Genomic DNA, 26,081 nt, shown 5'->3' with positions numbered 1-26,081 from the left:
AAAGCTCAAAGGCAGAGGAAATTCTCTTTGGCTGGAGACTAGGGAAGTTAGCGCCTGTATTTTTTAAGTTTGTTATAAAATTATGACCACTTTGCCACTTCCTGTACCCATTGGCCTCAGGAATAAGGGGCTGCAGATACAGATAGAGGCTACCCTTCCTGGCTTAACACAGCAAACGCAGAGAAGGAACTCATGAAATCTTTTTTGACTGTACAAAACAGTGGACCAAGTTTTCCACTTTTAAACAAGTAATGATTTAATTAATCCATGCTTGAGGAAGGTACTTTAAATAACTGGCTTTTTTGAGTTAATTGGGCTTGGATTCACCTCCCATCCTCTGGCCTCATTCTGACAACTGGACAGTCCAGACAAGTCCATGTCTAGGCAGGATACAGAGCAGGGGGCGGGGTGTGAGCCATGGATGCTCTCAGATCCTCTCTGTTCTCAGCGTTGCCCAAATACTGGTGCTGACTTATTCTGCTTTCTCTGGTTCCTGATCCCTGCTGCCTGCTCAGACCAATTCTACTTCCTTGGCCTTTTCCCTTCTCTGGTGAGCCTCCAAAGTCTGTTGGAGCCTAGACCTACCTAGTACCTCCAGGATCGTTTATTTTTCCATGATTTAATTACTGGCCTATCTAATTTCCTATCTCTTGAGCTCTACTGTCTGGACAAAATTACAAAATAAATAGCCAAACATTAATAAATGATCTTGTTTTATGCACAATCTAAGTCAATAATCTCTGTCCCCAGGAAGGGAGAGCCCTGTGTGATTCACCCTCCCAGTAAAGTACATAGATTTGTAACAACTACCTTCCTCCTCAAGTCATGTTTGTCATGTTCTACCAAAATAATTCTGAATGTCCAAAGTAAGACCCCTAGGCTTCTAGACCTATAATTTTTCTTTTTTTCAAGAATCTTCTCCATCTCTGCTAATCATGACCTCTGATTATTCCTCTCTTAAACATTTTGAGAAAACCACCTCAGACCCTTAAATCAACCAAGACTTTATAATTCAGGTGTTATTCACAAGGGCCCTACCAGATTTTAATTTGCAATGGATCAGGGTTAATGGGAATAGAAAGAGAAAACTATTGGAATTCATAGATCTATTTCTCACTTCAGCAATCAAGAGTGAGACTTTTACCAGATCATGTTTTCAGGTATTTCAATTGTTCTAATATTTTGTTTAGCCAATTTTTGAATTGAGACACTGTCAATTATTATTTCTTATTTAATTAACATATACTGCCTGTGAACAAAAATTTTATTCTATTTTTATTTTCTTTCATAAATTCCATTCAACTGTCTTTCTTTCCAAGTTCAGGGAATAATGTAAGGATTTTGAAATTCTTTAATCACGTCTTCTGAAGCTGGCTATGACTTGCTTCAGCATAGGTCATGAGTTTGACAATATAATTACATAGTAATGTTTGCTATCTTTAATGATACCTTAGCTAATTTTTTTATGAATACAAATAGAGAAGAAGCCAGTTAAGAAGCCACTGCAATGATTCTTCTGTCCATCACTGTCAATTTACACTTTGTGCTTCTTCAGTTCAAAATATCCCTGACTTCTAGTGCCAGCTAAAATATCACGTCAACTATCAAGAAAAGTTTTATTAATAGTAACTAATCCTTTGGGCCACATCTGCAACTTTACAGTTAGTCAGTCACTCAACAATTATTAATTAAATGCTTTCCGTGTATCAGGCAAAATCCTAAGAACTGGGTGTACCCGGGGAAACAAACAAAAAGTCCGTATCTTAAGACATTCACATTGTAGTTGGGGAAGACAGACAATGTAAGTAAATAAGATCCCTTCAGATACTGATAATGGACCTAGAGGAAAATAATGTGGTTGTGACTAATGGAGACTTGCTTAGGGAGGGCCTTCGAGAGAGGAGACACAGGGACTGAGACCCGAACGATGGGGACAGGCAGCCATGTGAAAGTCTGAGGTAAGGTGCTCCAAGTAGGGGGAGGAGCAAGTACAAAACCCGGAGGCAGGAATGAGCTTAGGGAGTGATTGAAAACCAGAAAGAAGGCCATGTAGACGAAATGTAACCAATGAAGGAAATAATGAAGGGAATGAATATCGAACAGATTGACAGGATCTTGTGGGTCATCGCCAGGAGGTTATACTTTATTCTAGTTCACTCTTGAAAATCTTTGCAAGGTTTTAAGCACAGAATGACAAAATCTGATTCAGTCTTTAAAATGATCACCCTGGATGCTGCATAGAGAATGGAATATGGGTCATGAGGCAGATGCAGGGAAACTGGTCAGGAGGATGATTGAATAATCCAGGAGAAAGGTGGCAGTGTGTTGGCTCAGAGTGGCAGCATTGAAAATTAAAGCTCTTGAGTTACATATTGGAGGTGCCATCAATAGAACTTACTTTTGGATTGGAATCTGGTTATGATAAAAAAGGAAAAATGTAAGTTTTAGTTTTGGTGCCCAGTTGGGTAGATGAGAAAGAATTGTAAAGGAGGGAATTCTGGAGCATGGAAAAAAGTCAGTGGTACTGTTTTGGCCGTGTTGATATTGAGATGCCTGATAGTTATCCATGTAGAGACTAAATAGGTAGTGGCCTGAGTCTGGAGCTCAGTGGAGAGGCTGGGCTGGAGATGGGTTAGATTACCTACAAGAAAATGTAGATAGAAAAGAGAGGATGGCTAAGGGCAGACTATTAGAACAAGTCAGCATTTCATGATCATATAAAGGAGGAGTCAGCAAAGGAACTAAAAAGTTGAGACCTATGAGACAGCAAGGAAATAAAGCAAGGTTGTTGTGCTTTCTCTTTTGTTTCAAAAGTATCCAAAAAAAAAAAAGAAGTGTTTCAAAGGAGGGAACAATCAACTTTGTCAAATGCTGTGTCAAATGCTGCTAAGAGGCAGAGAAAATGCGGAGAGAAAAATGAACCATTTGGCAAGATACCAGTCATTAGAATGTGGACGAAGGGGTACAGCGGGGAGGAAATTAAAAGAATAGATGGTAAATAATCTGGACCCAGGAGGGAGAAGGTAGTGTTTGGGCAGTGAGGTGACCACTGTCAGGAAATCTCACTAAGGAAAGGTTTCTGCAAACTCTTTCTGTGGATGATTTTAATGACAAAAATCTATGGGCAAAATTTGGGCTTTAGAAGTAAGAACAAAGGCTATATAACCATACAGCCCAGCCCAAATCTTGTGAGTGAGTAGCTGGGACTGGTTGGGCTCATGGAGCATGCTGCATCTCTCTCTGTCCCAAGGCAGCCTAAAATGCCCACGGAGCTTCTGACCTACAGAGTTCATTTACCTGCTTGGCTAAGCTTCTGTCTCTTCCGGCATGAGTCCTCCACAAAACCTCCTTCCAATGATGTGCTGTCAAAGAGAATGACATTCTTAACTAAAGGAGCACCACTGTTGGAGCAAGAGGTTATGAGTAGAAAATGAGTTAAGGTGTAAATCAGTGATGACAAGACCAGTGGGCAGCAGAAAGCGGCCTCACAGCAGTGTAGGAAGTAGGCTATGGGAACTGATGGGGTCCCACTGGAGCAGGGACTGGAAGGAAGCAGAGATTAGGGCCTTCAGGGACGAGGGCCCTTTGGTACAAGGGAAATGGTGAGAAGAGACTTGATGATACGCAATTCCAATAGACTAGAAGGCCTGGTGTTAAAGAAACCTTCAATTCTGAGTTTAGAAAGGTAGGTTTGGGTGGAGCTGCAGAAAGCCTGAAATGTCAGGTTAAGGGACATGGGCTGTATTTGCTAAGAACAAAATCCCAGGAAGGTTTGTGAACAAGATGATGTGATGAACAAAACAGTAAAAGCATTAGGGGAACTAGTCAAGCATTCAGCTTAGAGTGCTCATAGCCTTCCAATAGATTACATGATTTCAAGCTAACAATGTGCTATAAGGAAAAATATGCATCACTGATTTTGTGAAAATAGTTTTTGTTTTCCTTCTTTTTCTTTCTTTCGTTTTTCTTTTCTTTTCTTTTTTTTGGGGGGGGGGGACTGGTATTCAGAAAGACAACATGAAACATCTTCCACACACTTTACCCCAACCAAAATGACCTGATTCAGTAGGAAAAGGAAGAAATTCCTTCCGCTTCTTTTTTAAAATAAAAAATGGAAATTTCCTCTCTAGCCTACCTCTCTACTCTGGCTACATTCCCTATATGATTCTACGGGCCTGAAGCAATGGTAACAAAATACTTGGTTTCTACAAAATGGAATGACTGGAAAACATCATATAAAATCTCTGGTCACACCCTAATGCCATTTATATGAAGACATAAAAGAGGATATTATTCATGTCAGACCACAGTTTTCAGAGCCTGAAGGAGACTTGAAGGATGTTATGTCACACTTAATCAACCCTGCGAGTCAGAGCTTGATTTTGGCTGCCTGGCAACTTAAAACTGTTTGTGGAATGGGGCAGGGTTCAGCCAGTTGGAATTCGGCTGGAATAGAAGGACTGTGCTCCCTTGCACAAAATCATACAGAAAAGAATTCTTTCTAGAAATACTCCAGAAACAGACTTACCAAATTGGCTGATCCTTCCTTTCTTTGAGCCACAGTTTCTGTAGTTTTTCTGTTTACATAGTACCTTTTCCTATTTTCTGCACACCTCCAAACATTGCCCTAGGATTTCTTCTCTAACTTAGCTATCTTGTATTCTCATGTTGCCAAAAAAATGTCAATGATTGCAAAATACCTCTTTGAGGATTGTAGAAACCTTTGGGAATTCAATATCCTTTTAAAGAAGATAACATTGAGCTGTTTTATAAACAGAAGTTTCAAACTGAATGAATTTTTTTCACAAGTCTGGAAATTTTATTTTAAAATATGACAGCAAGACAGCTAATTTTTGTCCAAAAATTCTAGAAATTTTACTATAAAATATAAAACCAGGAAGACTTTAGAAACATTATTTTTAAACATTATTTATTGATTTATAATCACTTTACAATGTTGTGTCAAATTCCAGTGTAGAGTACAATTTTTCAGTTATACATGAACATATATATATTCATTGTCATATTTTTTCTGTGAGCTACCATAAGATCTTGTGTATATTTCCCTGTGCTATACAGTATAATCTTGTTTATCTATTCTACAATTTTGAAATCCCATCTATCCCTTCCCACCCTGCCCCCCCCCCTTGGCAACCACAAGTTTGTATTCTATGTCTGTGAGTCTGTTTCTGTTTTGTATTTATGCTTTGTTTGTTTGTTTTGGTTTTTTTTTTTTTTTTTAGATTCCACATATGAGCGATCTCATATGGTATTTTTCTTTCTCTTTCTGGCTTACTTCATTTAGAATGACATTCTCCAGGAGCATCCACGTTGCTGCAAATGGTGTTATGTTGTCGGTTTTTATGGCTGAGTAGTGTTCCATTGTATAAATATACCACCTCTTCTTTATCCAGTCATCCATGGTTGGACATTTAGGCTGTCTCCATGTCTTGGCTATTGTAAATAGTGCTGCTATGAACATTGGGGTGCAGGTGTCATCCTGAAGTAGGGTTCCTTCTGGATATATGCCCAGGAGAGGGATTCCTGGGTCATATGGTAAGTCTATTCCTAGTCTTTTGAGGAATCTCCATACTGTTTCCCACAGTGGCTGCGCCAAACTGCATTCCCACCAGCGATGAAGAAGGATTCCCCTTTCTCCACAGCCTCTCCAGCATTTGTCATTTGTGGACTTTTGAATGATGGCTATTCTGACTGCTGTGAGGTGATACCTCATTGTAGTTTTGATTTGCATTTCTCTGATAATTAGTGATACTGAGCATTTTTTCATGTGCCTATTGATCATTTGTATGTCTTCCTTGGAGAATTGCTTGTTTAGGTCTTCTGCCCATTTTTGGATTGGGTTGTATGGTTGTTTCTTAAGTCGTATTAGCTGCTTAAATATTCTGGAGATCAAGCCTTTGTCGGTTCCATTTGCAAAAATTTTCTCTGATTCCGTAGGTTGTGTTTTTGTTTTACTTATGGTTTCCTTTGCTGTGCAGAAGCTTATAAGTTTAATTAGATCCCATTTGTTTATTCTTGCTTTTATTTCTATTGCTTGAGTAGACTGTTCTAGGAGAACAGTCAGATAATGTTTTGCCTATATTTTCTTCAAGGAGGTTTATTGTATCGTCTTATGTTTAAGTCTTTGATCCATTTTGAGTTTATTTTTGTGTATGGTGTAAGGTAGTGTTCTAGCTTCATTGCTTTACAAGCTGCTGTCTGGTTTTCCCAACACCATCTGCTGAAGAGACTGTCTTTATTCCATTGTATATTCTTGCCTCCTTTGTCAAAGATTAGTTAACCAAAAGTTTGTGGGTTCATTTCTGGGCTCTCTATTCTGTTCCACTGGTCTATATGTCTGTATTTGTACCAATACCATGCTGTCTTGATGACTATAGCTCTATAGTTTTGTCTGAAGTCTGGGAGAGTTATTCCTCCAGCTTCTTTCTTTCTTTTCAGTAATGCTTTGGCAATTCTCGGTCTTTGATGGTTCCATATAAATTTTATTATGATTTGTTCTAGTTCTGTGAAATATGTCCTGGGTAATTTGATAGGGACTGCATTAGATCTGTAGATTGCCTTGGGCAGTGTGACCATCTTCACAATATTGATTCTTCAAATCCAAGAGCACCCAAAGTAATAAAATACCTAGGAATAAATCAAACCAAGGAGGTGAAAGAATTACACACAGAAAACTATAAACCATTGATGAAAGAAATTACAAAAACATTATTTCAGCCAGGCAGAATTCCTCATGGGGCCTCTCTTTTCCCCTTTTTGTATTCTCAGTAAAATATAAGCTCTGTACCAAGAACCAGCAGCTTCAAACACCCTAAGCCCATCTGTGCATTTGCAGGGATGGAGCAGAAGAATCACTTTTAAATCACTAACTCCTGGTTGTAGCAGAACTGTGGATAAACTGAAAAATGAAAAAGGAAATCTTAGCACATATTCCAAATCAAATACTAAAAACTTGGAAATAGGATTCCTTATATAGGGAATTATGCCAAAGTGAGACATACTGGGTACATTTTATCACCAGGAGCATTTTATCATCAACTTTAGCGTGATTATCAGCACAACTTTGACCCACTTACAAATTTGAGAATCATTAGCACGTGGTTTGTGTTGTTCTCTCTCAGAGCTCTTGTTCTGCTTGGTCTGCCTTTCTTCCTGTCGCTCTGTTACACAGGTGTCAGTCTCTCAAACTGATCACCAAGGGGAAAAACATATGTCAATCTCTGTATTTCTGGCTCTTCTAGTATTTCTTCATATACCCTCTTTGTCATCTTTCTTTAGACTTTGAAAATTAAATTTTGACATGACAGAGGAACATTTGTATGTTCTTTTTCCTTTACTACTATTTTCCCTAAATTATATAAAGAATATCATTTTCAATTTAAAATGGGAAACTAATATCAAAAGAGAGTAAAATTGATTTTTTTCAAAAGCACATATTGAGTAATAAGAATAAAGTAAAACACCTTAATATTGTAAAGCTTATAGGGGTGGAGGAGGGGCTGGAAGAGGACAGAGAAAACAACACAGTGTTCCCGAAACAAATTATTTTGTGACTTATGTGAATAACCATGAAGAGCAGGTTCGGAGGATGCCTCCTAGAAACCCACTCAAAGTGAGTTACAGTTAAAACTTTAAACTCTAAGTTTGTTTTCTTATAGTTGAAGACTTTTGAGAACATTTCACTTATTCTGAGTATTAATTGCCTTAAACATAGGAAAAAAATCTTTGAAAAGAATCTTAGAACAGACCAATTTATAGAAAATCACAAAAGAATTAATCTGTAAACCTTTTCCAAACTGCAAAAACAATGTTGGTAAAAAGAAAAAAGAGGAAACCTTAAAGACATTCAGACCTTAATTCAAATCATTTGTTCCACTACTTAGTAAGTGTCTGAAATGGAGATAATGACACCCCTGCCTTGCTGGGATGGTCTGAGGAGTAAATAAGATCACATCCATAAAACAGCTCACATTCTAAGCATAGGACCCAAAGCAGGCACGTGGTAAAAAAAAAAAAAAAAAAAAAAAATCTCTTTCTTTCCCTCCCCAACCAAACCTTTATGTCCATACGTTAAACTCTACTTAAAAACTCCCCCCAAAATACTTTCACACACTAGGGACACAAGAAACAATTTCACTTTGTCAGAAACTAATTTATGAATGCATCACAGGAACATACCATTAATATTATTCTAATGTTTTAAGGTGTCCTCCCATGATCTCAGAAAGGGGGAAGAGATGACCATGATGGCTCACCAGTCCCCCTCCTGGATCTTCATCAACGAGAGGACGTTCATTACCAGGTAACTATACACCTGTGTTATGTTACTCTACTATTCCATCATTTGTGGAGTATACCCCAGCCTCCTAAAAGAAGGATACAGTCATCTTTCCCACTTACAAGATGAGAAACCATCGAAGAATATTAAGTACATGAGTGACTGGATTGGTCTGGCTGCTGCTTGAAGAACAGACTGAAAAGGGGACAAAAGTAGAAGCAGAGAAACTATCAAGGAGCTGATAGGCCAGAGTAGAGGTGCTGGTGGTTTGGACCAGGTGGCAGTGATGGAAGTAGGGAAAAAGGGGTCAGATTCTGAGTATATTTTGAAGGAAGGGACAATAGGACTTCCTCAATGATTAGATGTGGAATATGAGAGAAAGAGAATAATCAAAGATTTTGGTCTAGACAAGTGGATTAACACTCTCTGATATTAAAAAGACTACAGAGGAGCAGGTTTAGGGGAGAAGATTAGGGGGTCAGTCCTAGACGCGTAACATTAGAGATTGAATAAGATCACCAAGGGAATTAGTGTGAATAGAAAAGATTCAAGGTCCCAGGTTAGAAAAGAGTGAAATGAAGATGGAAAACCAGGAGACAAGAAGGCAAGGCAGAAGTATGTTGGATGCAAAGAAGGAATGTGGACTCTGAACAGAGAGGAGGAGCAGTGACGTAGCAGGTATTTATATGAGACACCACTTTGGGATGTCAAGGTAATAAGTGTTGATGGAGATGCAGGAACAAGAAGGAAGTTGGAGAGATGGGAAACTGGAAGACTGAGAAATTAATTTTTAAAATGTTAAGTACAGATGACTGATAATGAAGGTCAGAAGAGGTAATATCCACAAAAAACAAAAGGGAGACAGAAAGACTGTAGAGAGTGGTAAGAGATGGACATGGTAACAGGATGGACATTGTTGAGAGGACCTGAGAGATGAGAGTTTGGAAAGAAAAAAAGATGAGAAAAGGATGTAAGTGATCTGCAGGAGAAGCAGGAGGTGACTGAGGTTCAAGCTAGATGATGGAGAAGATGGGAGAGGCTGTGGATGAAAGGCAAGAGGATGACAGAAGGGGCAGATCAGGATAAGAGCCCAGGACCACCCCCAAGAATGTCCCCCTGCCACATTTGCCTCCTCCCAGAGAAAATTACGGAAGCAACAGAGGTGTCTCCAAAAACAGTAGCTCCGGGTCTGCACCAGCGTTTCTTTTGCCTAAATGTCTTCTGTGCAACCAGGAAAGTTTAGTCAACCTAGAAAAGAGATTTATCACACTGGGAGGGAAGTTTCGAGAAGGAACAGTACACAGCATAAGAAAAGATTGTACAAACCCATGTACGTATTTTCCTGTTATTAAACTCTGCTTGACTCCGTTCAGCACATGAAGTCATGATTCCCATCTCCCTCTTCCAGTGCATTGCTAACTACTCCTGGGGCCCACCTCTCGGCCATTCTCCCTTGGGCTACTTCAGCAGTGCAGCTGCTCTTCACCTCTTAGATTCCTGAGGAAGCAGGGTCTTTTCTCACTCAAACCTTTAGATCAGATTAAAATACACTCTAAACAGGCACCACGTAATCCAAATAGCAATCCACAGTCCCCTGTCTGTGCTCGCTTGCATCTCCATGAACTGGGACTTCTCTTCCCCAGCAAAGCCTCAAGACAAATGTCCTAGAAAAGCCCCAGTGCCCTACCTAACTCTTGTCTGCTTTGAGGGGTAGTTCTGTTCTTCCCAATCTCTGCTATTTATACGCGTGTTTCTCTTTATTCTCCAGGTTCTTTCTGTTCCTAGAATCCTCAGTTTCTCTAGAACAGCTTTCTTCCACCTTCATGAAGCTCCTGGTTCTGTTCTAAATTGATTTATGTCTATTTCATCTTTAGCCCTGATCAGCCGATGGTAACTTCTCATCCTGGATAACCAGTCCTTCCTTTTATTCATCTCATGTAGTCACAGTATGAAAATCAAGGCTTTTCCCTGAAACAAAAACCTATTCCACACACTGGTAGTTACCAAGTCAACTTTTGTTTCTTTTGCAATATTTTATAGTTTCCCAGTCTCAGTTCCTCACTTTTCCCATGAAATCCTCCCTGAATGGCAATAAGATTTTAATTAGCTTGTTAACTACTAGTGAAATTGTTCTTTTAAAATATTTATTTCCTAAATATAAAAATTATGATTATTTTATAAATTATTATATTTTATATGTTTAGATTAATTATAAGAGCTGAGAAAATCTGGAAACATGTAGATTAAAAGAATAAAAACTATCCATAATCTCACTACTCAGAAAAAAAATGCACTGTTGAGTTTTATCATATTCCTCATCTTCTAAGGATTCTATTTTATATAATTGAGATTATACTGTACATTGTTTTTCACTGTGCTGCAAATATTTCCCCATACTGTTAAAAAAAAAAAGCTTCCTAAAGATGATCTTAATGATACTGTAGCATTCAATGATACAGAAATGTCATAAACATTCCTTTAATTTTGACCTTCAAGATGGCTTCAAGCTTTTTGAATAGCACAAGGGCTAGTTCACAGTAGTGGAATTACTGGATAAAAGCATCCAAGTAAATCTCGTGTTATTGCTACTAATTGGGTTTCTAAAACACTTTGATGCGCTTTCCCTCCACCAACAGCTTGTTTTATTATCTCATAAAATTGCTTGGTTTCCCAAGGTAGAAGGTAAGCCCTTTGAAGGTAAGACCTGAGCATCTTTTGTGTCCTATTTCCTAAGGTGGGGTATCAGGATGACCTTGGTACATGAGATGATTTTAGGTTGGACACAGATAATTATTTTTTTATTTGAACACTTAAAGAATGTATTAGAAAAATATAACTAGCACATACAATCTTTGATTTCACAAACATTATTGCACAGGACAAATAAAAACTTACTTAAAAGAAGAGTCAACTAGAAAAATATTAAGTGATAAGAGATGGTACTTGGAGTTGGCCAAACTCATGAAAGTGGTACATGAATAGTTAGTTTTGACGGCCATAGCCCTCAGTCAGAATTTATCAATCACTTTCCTACAAAATACCTTTAAAAATCAGAACTCTGTAATTTTTTTACCTCTGAAGATATTCTTGATAAATACATTCTAATGATTAGAAGTATAAAAGGAGAGAGAAAACTAACAAAATCTGAAAACCTGTATGCATTCCCATTTTATGAGTGGCTTATAATGAAACACGTCACAATGAAGCCACAAATTTGGGAGGAGGATATTTTCAAAGAAGTGTCTGCATTTCTAGCGACCCTTATTTTGTGTCATATTTTGAGTTGACTGAATTGAGAACTTGTTTATCTTCTATAGCTCTGAGGCCCTCTCAGGCCCTAGTGTCCATGTATTATTGGCACTCCAGACTCCAAATAAAATCATGCAGCATTTATACAAACACTAGACTTGAAGACAGCATTTCCAAAATGTGGGCCATGGACTGCCTACCTCCCCATCAGATGCCTGCTGACAATGCAGACACTGTGCTCCGCCCCAGAACTACTCAGGTGATTCTGATGCATCCGGAAGTCTAGGAACCACTGCTCAGAGAAGGAAAGGAATAAAGTTTGAGAACGTCTGACCACTTAAAATAAACAAAACTTCTGGAGCAGGGGGAAATCTTTACAAAATAGTCATCAGAAATTTTAATGGCACCACTAACCACCTGTGATACCCAGCTTGTCATAAATCTGGCAAACACCTTCATTCATTTACTTACTCACCTAATAATTCAGCTCCTACTCTGCAGGAGGCATTATTCTGGCAAACAAGACAGAAATCACCAACTTATTAAGGGATGTTTATTTTCATGCACAGAAATATATGAAAATAGGAAAATAGAATCTCCTTAATGGAAATTTTGCTTTCAACAAATTTCTTGAGAACTACATATGGTCATGAAATAAGAGATCTTGATTGAATAACACAGTAAGCAACGTAATATTTACGTCTTACTACTGGATAAGAATTCTCTTGAGTTTAGCAACTTCCCTGACTAAAGAGTATTAGCATAAGTTAGCTTCATGCTCAAATGGCTAAGTTTCCAGTTGCTGTTTTGTTGCCTGGGGTTATCGCTGCTCTGTTGCTTCACATGGTAAATATTCTAAGTGAGGTGACTATTTGGGGAAAAAAATGGTCCCATATGGTTGCTTTCAAAGTAGCATTTTCATTTCAGGTCCTACATTGAAATAAGGGCACTTTAGGGGTGAGTAAATACCAAAAAGAAGGTTAAATCTGTTTTAGAATGCAAATCAGATTCCACTCTCAGAATCTGTTAGAATTTTTCTCCCACTTAGGAACCTAATATAAACCCTCGCAGGCTGCAACTCTTCCAACTGCAGCCACAAGGCAAGTGTGCATTCCTGTCCTTACTAACTCACTTTAATTAGCATGATGTAATAAATTTTAGCAGAAAGTGCATCATTCCAAACAGTTTCATTTTGCAAGCATGTTGGCTGGCACCCTTTGCTGAAACAAAGGAACCAGCCATCTGCTCCTCTGAGCACATATTCAGCACAAAGAGCTAGTGTTCCAGAGGCTGCCTCCTACCTAGCCAGTAGAGCCTGAGGGTAACATTTGCCCATGTTCCACAGCCAGGGTCTTCTCTTGATCAAAGGAACTGGAGCAAACACTGCAAGCTCCAGCGTGCCTTGCAGGTAGCTGTATGAATAGAGGGCACTGCTCTCCTCAAGGCTGCTGGACTTCCTTCTTTGATAAAGGAGAAGGGAGCCCTCCTAACATATTTTTATAGGAGTCAGGATTTTTCTTTTTAAAGCTGGGGTAAAAAGTTTGAAACACATATAGGACCATCTCCTTTAAAACTGAGGAATTTTTTTCCATGTGGGGTTTGTTTTTTTAAAAATTATGAAAAAATTCCCATTATTCATATTTGATGTCTTGCAAAAATAAAATTTCATTATGAGAAATTGGATGTCACAGTTTCACCAAAAGGTCAATACTGTCACCTCCAGAAAGGTGAAAAAGGTCCTTAAGCTTTATATCCAATATTTTCAATGAGCATATATTGTCAACAGTCATTGAGTGTATCAGGATGACAGTTATTCTCAATAAAATTCATCTACTCCACATTTACCTAGTTGATCACTTTCATCCATTAAAAAAACAAGAACATCCATGTGCCCAAGACACACTGAAAATGTTTCAATAGAAAGTCCGATGAAGTCAAGATTCAAAGACTAGAAATAGATGACACCGAGTTTACTTGAATTTCTGGTCGTGTTAGCTACACTGGTAGAAGATCTCTCCTCCTCTAAAAGTAGGTCAGGATTCAACTTTCAATATTTTATTCCCTAAACAAATAATTACTGAGAGCACGTCAGGGTCCAGATGCTATGCTAGAAGCTAGGGTGAGCAGCTTTGAACAAAAACAGACAAGAACCTTATTCTCATGGAAGTTGTGGTCTGAAGCTGGAAGTCTTCAACTTGAGCCGTCATCAGAATCACTGGAGGGCTTGTTAAAATAAAGACTGCTGGGCCCCATTCCCAGAATTTCTGATCCAGGAGGTCCAGGCTGGAGCCAGCATTTGTACATGTAACTTCAGGTTCCCAGGTGGTGCAGATGCTACTGCTCTGGGAATCACAGTGAGAACCACAGGGCTAAAGGCCCGACGACCAACTGAGATAAGTGTTCAGCAGGAAAGGAACCCACTCCTATGAGAGAATAAGGATCTAGCCTAAGCCAGGGGGTCCACAGATCTGAGCATCAGGTAGCTAACTGGTTTAAGGGAGTCAGCGAGAGAGTACTCCTGATATATGGGGTCTGCTGGACATCCTCACAGCCAGAGGGGGCACGGAGTTCCAGTGAGTGAAAGTTCCTAGTGTGCCTGGGAAAAGCATCTCTTGAAAAGAGGCTAAAGATGAAGAGAGGCCAACCAGAGCTTTACCTGCTGTGATGGGGGTTTGGGATTTTTATCCCAAGAGTGGTGGAGATACATTTAAGGATGTTAAGCAAAGTAGATGATACGATTACTTATGTTCTATATATTCTGGATAGAGTGTAGAGAGTAGAGGGAAAATGCCCAAAATAGAAACAGGGAGGTTGCTTAATGTGTTTTTTCCCCAAATGGAAGGAGAATCAGTAGTCAAAGTCATGGTGGCATCACAGAAGAGCCCTGTAAGAGCCGGGGTGTCAGGAAAGCTCCTGTCTCTAGTTCACACTCAAGCAGATGGCCCTGAGGACCACTGACCACCTGTTGTGTTTCAGAAAATCTAGAAACAATCCCAGTGGTCCAAGATGCTGAAAGCCATATCAATAAAATAAGCGAAAGGCTTCATGAACAGAATAGACAGAGTGTTTCCCCATCCCAAGGGAACAAGGGGCATCGGACTGTGAAATCAAGGTAGTTATCCTCAATAAGCACAAAATTCCCCAGCTGTTCATACACAAAGGGTGTTATTTTACAGCCAGCCTGTATCTACTCCAGTAATGACGGGTGTTGTGTGGCACACCTGTGTTTACTTTTTAACTGGCTTAAAAAAAAACTGTATAAGGTATCTACTAGAAAAACCTGACATGAAAGTTTAAGTCATGAAACAATGAGAAGCAAGATCCCAGTATAAGCTAGATACCAACCTAGTTGTTCCGTTCCTTCATCTCTATACCCAGCCCCACAGCCAAGTCCAATCAGCTCCACTTCCAACAACCAACAACTTCTCACCACCTGGTTCAAGCCACCACTATCTCTTGTCTGAACAACAGCAACAGCGTCCTAATTAGACCCCCTGCTTCATTCCCTGCCCCTACAATCCATTCTCGCCCAGCCACCAGAATGTCTCTCTATAGTGGAGCACAGTATTCTGCTTGAACCCTCCAAAGCTTCCTGCTGCAGGCTTCTTACCTTACCCTAAGGATTCTCTAAAGTCCAGCATGATCTGGCCTGGGGGACTTTAGAACCTCATCCTGGGCCACTCTTCCCTTCTTTCTTTCCTTCAAACATGCCAAGTTTAGTCCTGCACACAGGACGTGGCACTAGCATCTCTTGCTTGGGACACGCTCCTTGACTCTTCACAAGGCTGGCTCTTTCCAATTATCCAGGTTTCAGTTTAATATTTCAGGCCTCCTGATCACCTGCTCTAAAATGCCCTCTCTAATGGGCTGCATCACAGGATGATGTTTTGTTGTTCTCTTAGCATTTTTCGCTATGTAAAGTCAGCATGTTTCTTTATTTGCTCTTTTGGTTTGTGGGTGGTTGTTTTGGTTTTTTTTTTTTTCCAATCTTCTTCCTCCAGAAACTAAGTCCCATTACTGCAGGGGCCTCAGCGGTTTTAAGTCTTGCAGTATCTCTAGCATCTATTACATTATCTGTTACATGGTAATCCCTCAATAAACTTTTTGTTGATGATGGTCATGGGAGTATCCAACCTCAAAAAACTAAGTCATGACTTTAGTATCTTGCCTTGATGTGTTACCCTTAGTACTGTTTTATACCTAGGAGTAAGGCGATTATCTGCATCAGGGCTTCTCGCTCCTTAACCTATATCCCAGTTTCCCGAGGATTTTGGTCAAAATATAGATTCTGATTTCTAACAGATATCTCCCAGGCATTCAGACAATATGTGGATAGAAGGGTTCATCCTTAAATTCCATGATAGGCAGAATATTGGCCACCCAAAAATGTCACTTCCTAATCCCCTGAACCTTTGAATATTTTACATTACGTGACAAAAGGGAATTAAGGTTACAGATGGAATTAAGGGTACTAATCAGCTGACTTCAAAATATGGAGGCTAGCCAGATGAGCCTGACATGATCACCATGGTCCTTAAATGTGGGAGAGGAGGAGAGCTATGTGGACAGAGTCCATATCAGAGTGAGGGAGTAAGAATGACTCCCTGGCCATTGCTGGCTTTGAAGATGGAAAAGGGGACCTGAAGGCAAGGAATCTGGGCAGACTGTGGAGCCTGGAGAAAGCAAGGGAATGTATCCCCCTGAGAACCTCCAGAAGGAATTCCTCACAAGGAATGTCTGCAAGGACAGTGTTCTCAGGCCTCTTACTTCAGTGACAGAGGGGATGGATGGAGGAGGCAGAAGCTTTGGTAGGCCAGTTAAGTGTAACCATTTTAGTTTCAGTTGGAATGACCACCTATTTCAACCTGCAGTCTGCCAGAGAGAGACTTCCCTTCCCCTGAAAGGATACGATCACCAGGATTCTCAGCACCCTCAGATCTAAGAGAATGGATCTCAAAGTGTGGTCTCTGGACTAGCAGCATCAGAATCACCTGGCAACATGTTAGAAATGCAAATTCTCAGGACCCCCCTAGACATAACTCAGTAAGAAACTTTGGAGGTGCCGTTCACGATCTGTTTCAACAAGCCCTTCAGGCAATTCCAGTTTTAGACCACCTATAATATAGCACATGGACCACCACATTTCATGTTGTCCACACATATGGGAACACATAATTTTTTCTGTAGTTTTCAAACAGTATTTTCTTGGGCTCTAAATGTTCCTTTGTTATCTACAATCCACTACAACAAAAAAAGACTATTTCATCAAAGTGGGGGTCAAGTCCCTGCTTTGGATTAGAACAGAAATATAAAAATCTGATGTTCGAGAATTGTTAGGGCTGTGAGCCAGAGATCATCCTTCTCTGTGTTTTACACCAGATGAGGAGACTAGAGAGCATGGACTTGCTTCATTCTTTCCTCTCCGTCCACAAACTGCTTGGGCCGCCCCTAAGAAGTCAGCTGCATATGATAACAGAAACCAAAGTCTGATGTGGAGGCAGCTCTAACTAGAATAATAGGCTGTGAATTTTAAAAAAATTTTTTTTCATAAAAATCTTCCATGGAGGGAAAGGGAAGCTAAACCATAGAGAGAAAGGGAGTAGTAAGTGTCTTCCATTTTTCCGGGGTTGTTGGAAAACATGCTAGTGTGTTAAAGTATCAAGTACTGACAGTTACCCTTATAGAATGAGTCTCTTATAAGTCAGATACCAAACCTAAGCACATCCCAGTCTTCTTCAGAAGCACTAGGTTTTAATAAAGGATGCCTCTCCCTGTGATCCCCTCTTCATGTCTTGTCAACCTCTAGTGACAGTTGTTCTGAGTAGCTAAAGCCCCTTTCTCAAATGATGAAGTTTTCATAATCAAGAAAACATTTTGAATGTTTTTGAATCAAGCAACCAGTCATTGGTCACCTCAAGTTTCTTTTTAATACTGTGAAATTATTCCTTAATTTTTAATCCTTGTGCTCTTATCTGTGTTCTAGGAGTTGAGGACCTGAGAAAGGCTGACAAATCTATCCACTAATGACTCCAGGCCCATTGTTCACAGGGGTGACTTGAAAAGATGAATGCCGGGGAATTATGAAAGTCACAGAATGGCCAAAAGCAGCCAGCGGGGTGGTTATGTGGCAGAGGGGAGGCAAGTCTGGTTATATTACCTTTATGATTAGATTACTAATAGATTTCAGGAAACTCCCAGGTCCTTTTTATCATCAGTTGCCAGCACTGATGAGAGAATTAGGGTCTTAGGACAGAACTGCCTGGAAGAACAAGGTAAACAGATCACAGGCACCACCATCCCAGCCACAACAATAATTAATGAACTTGAGCAGAGCTGCTAGAGATGTTAAAAACCCTTCCTTTTCAAAAAAAAAAAAAAAAAAAAGGGCAGCCCTTCAAAGGAAGTCAGGAGAGTTAGACAAATTCGGGTCTCCTTGATCATTTAGGTTTTGCATTTTTACTTCAATCGAAATAGCCCTCCTATTCCCAGCTTCTCAGTATTCAAACTGCGCAACCCAATCCCTTCATTTGCAATGGAAATGAATAACCTCCTTTGCTAGCTGAGGAGAGTCTCTAAGCAAAGGTTGAAAAGCAGTCTTCTTTCCTCATCATTTGATTCGGGAGATGAGGCCAAAGGCAGAAAGACTCAGAGCTGTGGCCATATATGGAAGAGGGGTTGCAGGAGTTTGCAATTTTAATTCCAGGATTCAAGTTGACAGTAATGAAGGATAAAGTGGGTTAAGAGAATTCTGCTAATGCTTGCAGACGTCAGCAATATGGAATGATGATTTGTCTTGGCAAATACCTTAATGAGGTTTTACTTCCTCTTTTCTGTTGTCTTCATTTCTTGGGTCACATTTCTAAAAACATATGGGAGTTTATATTACATCTTTACGGAAGTAAAATCGTGACAACATTGTAAATGTTTTATGTACTTATTACATAGAGTTTGGAAAGTATACAGAGCTACAACACAGAAAATTTTAAAATTACCACCTTACTTCCCAGAAAATGATCAATTTGCTTTCTTTACATGTTAATATGTTTTTTTTAATAAAAGTACCTATGAATTAAGTTTTAAATGCAGTTTTTTGAATCTGACATTATAATTGTTAAGCTCACGTCTAAAATTTAACATTATGAACAAAATTGATGGGGAAGGAAATAAATGCATAAGAGAGCAAGCTAGTATTTTTATTCTGCCTCAATTTTTCATCTTTTGAAGAGACTCTTGCAAGTGTTTTAGGTCCCTGCTCTTAAACATGGCAACACCAGCAGTATGCTGTTTCTGGTGTAGCTCAGGGGCTGCCTGGCTTGGAGCCTGAATATTTTTCAGCAAGTCTCCAAGAGGCAGAAACAACACAAGCTCAGGAAGCACAGCCATGGCCAAAGACACCTATGGTGAACCACACTGGGTTGTGTTTTCCACTGAAGTTTATTTTGTGTCATGTGGTAGTCTCTGAAGTTTGTGCTCGGCTACAACATACAGCAGTGTTTCTGACTTGCCTTTATTAGGTCCAACTTGTAAGAATCACTTAGTAAAGAGTGAGACAGGGCTTTTTTGTTCTGTTTTCTTTTGTGGGTTTTTTTGTTTGTTTGTTTGTTTTGTTTCCAGGAAAGGGATGAGACATCCACTTCATTATGCTGTAAATTACCAAAATGAGAGAATTGGTATGGTAACTAAAACTTGACGTTCTATCGACTCAGAGCATAATCACTTCTACCCATCACACTGTCCAGTGTCCATGCATATCACAGTTTATAAAATCAAATAAATGTTTTCTTCCGGCCAGCCAAATAGCGTGGTAAGACTGAGGAACTCATTCTTTGCTAAGTCCATTATTCACAACAGACGTCAGAATGTGGGTAATTCCCATCTGCTGAGCAGATGCAATTCAGACCACAAAGTGCAAAGTACACCTAAGAATTTTACAGTCAGCTCTGGGTCCACTATTACTCATTAAAACTGAGCCAGGAGCCTTAAAGGAACAGGGAACCTTAAAGGAAGAGGGGCCCTGGCATCCTTCCCCTACACCTATCGCCCCTGTGTTAAGTCTCTCCCTGATTAGCGCTCATCCGGGAGCCATAATGGATAATTCTGGGTGTCCATTGGCATCTATCAGAATCCTCTCTCTGCACTGCCAATGTGCGTTGCCAGTTTCTATCCTGGGGAAGTTTATGATTCTATGCGTTCGTCTAGTTAGAATTACCATTTTTATGGAAGTTTGTTATCCCTTAGTTTTGTTAAAAACACTATTCATGTTATATACTGTGTGATAATATTTTTTTAAATCCTTGTTTTATATATTATGATACAGTATCTCATGTTCCCCAAAAACAAGCTCTTAGGAAATCAATTTATGTATCACACATAAAGTATATAGGCTGTTTGTATCGTGTCGACTTCTTGGGTGTCCCTGTGGCTTCCAGACATCAAAAATTTGTAGACTGAGAAGACTGGATATGGAATCCATTTCTTATCATCCATTTTATAGCTTTTGGCAATTGAATATTTAGGGCAATTGAACAGTTGCTAAGCAGTCTGGTCTAGGTGGGTGAGGCTCTACGGGGCTGAGAGGGAAAGATACACAGATGATGTTCCCCCCTTGTTTATGAGGTAGGGAGGCCCATAGGGAACATTTAAGTGGGTCCTAAGAGACTCTGTTACACTTACCATTGCCAAGTCACCACATATATTAAATCAATGTCCCCTTTCCTGACTGCGGGCTGCCTAGATAACATTTTAGTGACTGCCTTTGGATCTCTTAAACCAAATAATTCCTATATTTATTTTAGGTCTTTTCTAGACTTCAAATTCTTCTATATATGAGGGACTTCTGATTGCCTTTCCACAGAACATAGCCTTTACCCTCTACCCGAGTACCACTGTAGTGGTTCCACTCATCTTGCTGCCTCCATGTTGTTCTGTCCTAAGTCTGTCTTAAGCCCCCTGGTGGCCCTTAGGAGTATCATATCTTCCTCTCACCTGAACCTCCAGTAACTGCCCATTGCCTGCAGTGTGGTTTACAAGGTTCCTGCCTGCTTCTTCATCACTCACCAATCCCCATTTTACATGCTCTGCTCTTAGAATCCCAATTCTTTGAGCTTTCTCCCAAATAGAACTATAGCAATATCTCAAATGTCTTTGTTAATATTTTCCTTGCCTCGTAAGCTCTTCACATTCTTCTTGCTTAATCTTTCCCCTCCGAAGTGCACCACAGGCAGCATCTGTTCCTTGAAGCTCTCACCCACCCTCAGAGTCCGACTGAGGCCTCTTGATTGAGCTCACACAGCAAATGAATGAATGAATGACCATTAGGGCAGGTCTTCTGTTAGAGGACAAATTGTGCAGCAGTCAGCAGATGTCGATTTGACAATAACTTTGACAATAACTTGACAATAACTCTTCAGCTCCCTGTGCCCCTAACAACAACAAGTCAAATTAGAATGTTGCAGGCTATAATTTATCCCCAGTATTCTGTTGGATCTATTGTTTCATTAGGTACATAAACCAATCATCTTCGGACGTTCCTCTGGTAAGGTACATATGATTAAAATGTGATGATGTTTTAATACTTGGAATGCATTCACCAGAAAATTCCTCACTTTATTGTACCATTTAATGTACCTAATTTTATCCCCACACTATTTTAGTGAACTCTACTCATCTTCCGCATTCCAAAATCTTTCAAAGTGCCATTGATAGCCAGAAAGATCCTGCCTGTGGTAAGAAAATATGGAAGACTGCCATAATATTCAGCTACCCTGCATTACACATGCTCTATGGATTGGCCAACAACCTCTGTAAAGGGCCAGATAATAAATATTTGAGGCTTTGTGGGCCATATGGTTTGTGTCACCACTACTCAACTCTGCAGTCATAGAAGGAAAGCAGCTACAGACAATAAGCAAGCAAATTGGTGTGGCTATGTGCCAATAAAACTTTATTTATAAAAACAGGTGGCCTGGGACCAGAGTTTGCTGACTCCCTAGGTCATCTGGAGACTTATTTCTACGGAGAAATATTTAGTCGGGTTCTGTTCAGATAAAGAAACATTTTCTAAGTAGCTTGTTTCCAGAGAATAACCTTTCTAATTAAACATAGTTCTGAGGTAAATACTTTGAAGGATACTTGTACCCTACCTTGTCGTGCAGTTTTATTAGAAACAGAAGCTGAGGGAATAAGATTATGTAAAAGTCCATCTGCTTTAATAACAACTCTCCCAGCTCAGCATATCAGGAGTCGCATCCCAAGTGACCTGGAAACTTCCGTTTGCTTCCCTGGCACCCAATAATGAGAGGGATAAAAGTGTTCATGCTTTTTACCAGTACGTTAATTTTTAGAAACTATCCCACAGAAATGACTTCAATGAAGCAAAATCCTTCATGTGCCCAGTGACATTTAGAACAGAAATATTCACTAACACTGAAATTCTAAAGTAAGTCAATTGGGAACTGGAACAATAGCGTGGAGGAATTCTGTAGAATTTTCTTTTAATGTGGTGTTGGTGTGGAGAGTGTTGATCCTTGGAAATGTGCACATTAAGAATTACAAGTGGGAAAGTCAAATGCAAAGTATGTTTACATGATCTCAAACATAAAAATCAATATACACGAATTCTGTCATTTGGGATGTATAAATGTGGATTGAATCAGAGCCTACTAGGAGCAAGTCTGCTCTAAGCTCTGGGAAGATAGCAATGAATAAAATAGACAAAATCTCCTCCCCTCATGGAGCCAGTATTCTTATGGGAGGAAGACAGATATTGAGGATCAAAGGGATTTTAGTGATTGATATATTTGAAAGTTTAATATAAGATTTCTCCCCCATAAAATTGCTTATACAAAAAAGGCTTTCCATTCTTTGTCTGATTTTTGTTTTGTTTTAGAAATAAGAATTTTTCTGATCATTTCAATCAACCAGTATTTGTTGACTTCTTAGGACATGCCAGGCTCTCTTCCAGGCACACAAAACATAGCATGAACAAAACACACAAGCATGCCTGTAATCTTGGAGGTACAGTCTAGCGGGGGAGACAACATAAGATAAATAAGTAAAATACATACAAGGTGACCAAAGGGCGGAGGTAAGGAGGAAAGTGGGAGATGAATGCTGGGAGAAGACAGACTCAGATTGGGTTGTCAAGAAGGTCTCCTTGGAGTAGTTAAAGAAAATGAATGCATAACAGTGTGATGGTGCAGGGAGATCCTTCTGGGCAGAAGGGCCAACAAGTATGAAGACCGGGAGGTGAGAATGTTCCCAGAATGCTCAAGGAACGTCAAGGAGTAGTGAGTGGAGGAGAGAAGTAAAAATGGGATGGAAGGTGTAACAGCGACCAGATCACAACTGGCCTTGGAAGTCATTGGCTTCATTCTAACAATGAAGCTATTGGCTTTTATTCTAATAATGAGAAGATATTTGGAAAGTTTTGAGCAAAGGAGAGAGATGATCAGGTTTTCATGAAAATAACTCCTGCTGTTGAGAATAGACAACAGATATGGGGAGTCTGTTAGGAGACTGATGCAATAATCCAGGTGTGAGAAGATAGCTTGGACCAGCAGGGAAGGTGAGACAGGCATCTTTAGCTGTGGTGGCACAGAAGGAGAGATGGCAGGAACCAGTGTTCCCACTGCTAGAGCCCATCTACCACAAAGGGTGAGATGCTAGGAGCAATGACCATTCCTGAACATTGCTGCATCCCCAGTGGGAGGAACAATCTCAGGTGTATACTAGGGAGGGGCTTAACTTAGGTTGATGAAATGTTGCAAAATAAAAAAGGAATGTGAAACAAAGTCTGTTTTATGACTGCCTCCTGCTATAGAACACTCTCCTCACTACTTCTGTCTGTAGTCATTTTCCTTTCTTCAGTTATTTATTTATAAATTAGCACCTTCAGCATTTGTTGAGGTCCTAAGAAGGCTTCAGCTTTCAATGGCCTATGTTAAAATGACAGAACAGTAAAGATTCCAGTGAACTATGTCTTTCTGTCTCATACATTTATGAACTGAAAGCATCATTATTGCCTTTTACCATCAAAGAGCCTAAGACTAATTCTAACTGAATGTAATGCTTTTTTTTTTTTTTTTTTTTTAGGGAACAACTTAATTCTTTATTGAAGACCTATAACATCTTTTATAAGAACCAGAAAAACCTGCATATTGTATATGGACAGGTAGGTCTGTCAAAGACATGCAGTATAGTTTGAGTTTGAGTCACAGGAAAAAGAAAATCCGTAAAAGCACAGAGGAGTCAGGGTAAGTTGGAGTCCACAGCCCAGCAGCACAAATGGTCTGGGAGAAACAATTAAACATGATCTTTAACTTGATCATGATTTGTATTTTTAGATTGTATCACAAAATCCCAGTCCTGGAACATCTGTGACTTACTAAGCTTCTTTGGAATAGGAAAACATTTTAAAATAATTTTGATGACATATTTGCTTTCTACTTTGAAAACAGGATATGAATATCTTTTGAACAGCAATTTCTCTAGAAATCTAACCTAGAATTTTCTTACAAATGTACCAGATACATATAGAAGGATATTCATGGTGATATCATTTATAATGGAAAAAAATTTTGAAGATATCTTCAGACCCAAACAATGAAAGACTATTCAAATAAATTATGACATAGCTGTCGTTTGATTTGGTTGTCAAAAATGAATGAGTTAGATTCAAATGAATGTGTACTATGTCATAATAATAACAAATTTTAAAACATTAGAGAAACAGTTTTAAAATGTTAAACAATTCAGCAAAGTCCTGAGTCTAGAAAGCATTTTTTAAGGGTGCAACTGGCAGGCTACTGTAGAAACTGGCCTTATTATTATTTTTTTAATGCCTCATTCTCCACTCAGTCTTGTTTTCTAATGGGGCTCACTTCACATCTTTACAATATCTTCCTGGTCCCAGGGAACATTAGAACTTTTTCCCTAGGTTTCAGATCTTCAGATATGGTGGTACAACATTGACAACTTAAATCAGCAGTTGGGACAGAAGGAAATTTACAAACCACTCTAGCCTTTACTAGTGAGATTAAGTGATTTAGCTTGATTGAATATTTCAAACACCTTTTCAAATGTGGTAATATACAGAAGTAGGAAATAACTAACCCCTTTATAAAGAAGAGGATCTAACTTTAAACTATTTCAATACTGTCCTATATCTTAGATCTCTAATATATGTAATTGTGAAAGTATAAAATTTAGGAAAAATCAAAACTTTAATAAAATGTTGCAAAATAAAAAAGGAATGTGAATAGTTTCCACAAAATTCATTATATTAAGTTAGTTTCCTTTAGGAAAATGTTTGAATTTTTATGAAAATACAAGCTGAAGCACATTCTGCCCTATTTGGTGAATCAGTGCTCAGTTTACATCACTTTATTTTTTAAAATAATGTCTTATGTGTTACATAATATTTCAAAATTGTATGAAGTAAACTATACAGTGAGAAAATCTGTCCATCTTTACTCACCACCATTAAAGTTAGAATTCCAAAATTTTCCAAGTCTCTGACTTACCTACAGTGATGGATACTGTTCAAGGGGGGAGGTCCATGGAGAATAACATGTACCTTTCTTAATCTCTGATTAATTAACAAATATTTATTGTATACCATATGCCAGACACTGTTCTAAAAGCTAGAGATATAGCAATGAAGAAACTAGACAGAATGTCTTGCCTTCCTGCTGCTTACGTTTTTAGTTGAAAAAACAAAAAAGCAAAATGTGTAGTATATTAGATGATGATAAAGGCTGTGGAGAGTACCAGTATGCCAGAAAGTAATATAACATTGAAAATCAACTGTACTTCAATTTTTTTAAAAAATAGCAGAAGCAAAAGAATGAACCTGGAGGAATAATCCTCCCAGACTTCAGACAATACTACAGAGCAACAGTCATCAAAACAGTGTAATACTGGTACAGAAACAGACACGCGGATCAGTGGAACAGATAGAGACCTCAGAAATAAACCAACAAACTTTTGGTCAATTAATCTTTGACAAAGGAGGCAAGACTATACACAATGGAGAAAAGACAATCTCTTCAGCAAATGGTGTTGGGAAAATTGGACAGCAGCATGTGAATCAATGAAGTTAGAACACTCCCTCACATCACACACAAAAATAAACTTAAAATGGCTTAAAGACTTAAATGTGAGATAAGACATTATAAACTTCCTAGAAGAAAACATGGGCAAAACATTCTTTGGATGAATCTTAGCAATGTTCTCCTAGGGCAGTCTACCCAGGCAATAGAAATAAAAACAAAAATAAACAAATGGGACCTAATTAAACTTATAAGCTTTTGCACAGCAAAGGAAACCATAAGCAACCATAAGCAAAACAAAAAAACCACCTTCAGAATGCGAAAACATATTTGCAAATGATGTGACTGACAACAGTTTAATTTTCAGAATATATAAACAGCTCATAAAACTTGATAACAAAAACAAACAAACCAATCCAAAAATGGGCAGAAGACCTAAACAAACATTTCCCCAATGAAGACATACAAATGGCCAATAAGCA

At 39.0% G+C, this 26,081-nt stretch overlaps 1 protein-coding gene across 3 annotated transcripts in view; it reads left to right on the top strand.

Moving 5' to 3' along the window:
* Nucleotides 1–26,081, top strand: part of RASSF6 (Ras association domain family member 6) — a 48,226-nt gene that overhangs the window by 4,507 nt on the left and 17,638 nt on the right. For all 3 annotated transcript variants that reach the window (XM_010982813.3, XM_031470532.2, XM_010982806.3), the window contains exons 2-3: nt 8,226–8,323; nt 23,642–23,720. In XM_010982813.3, coding sequence (XP_010981115.1) covers nt 8,259–8,323; nt 23,642–23,720 — 144 coding nt within the window. In that variant the 5' untranslated portion in view covers nt 8,226–8,258. The remainder of the gene's footprint in view (nt 1–8,225; nt 8,324–23,641; nt 23,721–26,081) is intronic.

Source organism: Camelus dromedarius, chromosome 1, assembly GCF_036321535.1.
Source record: "Camelus dromedarius isolate mCamDro1 chromosome 1, mCamDro1.pat, whole genome shotgun sequence".
NCBI classification, from domain to species: domain Eukaryota; kingdom Metazoa; phylum Chordata; class Mammalia; order Artiodactyla; family Camelidae; genus Camelus; species Camelus dromedarius.
This window is presented reverse-complemented; position numbering and strand designations above follow the sequence as displayed.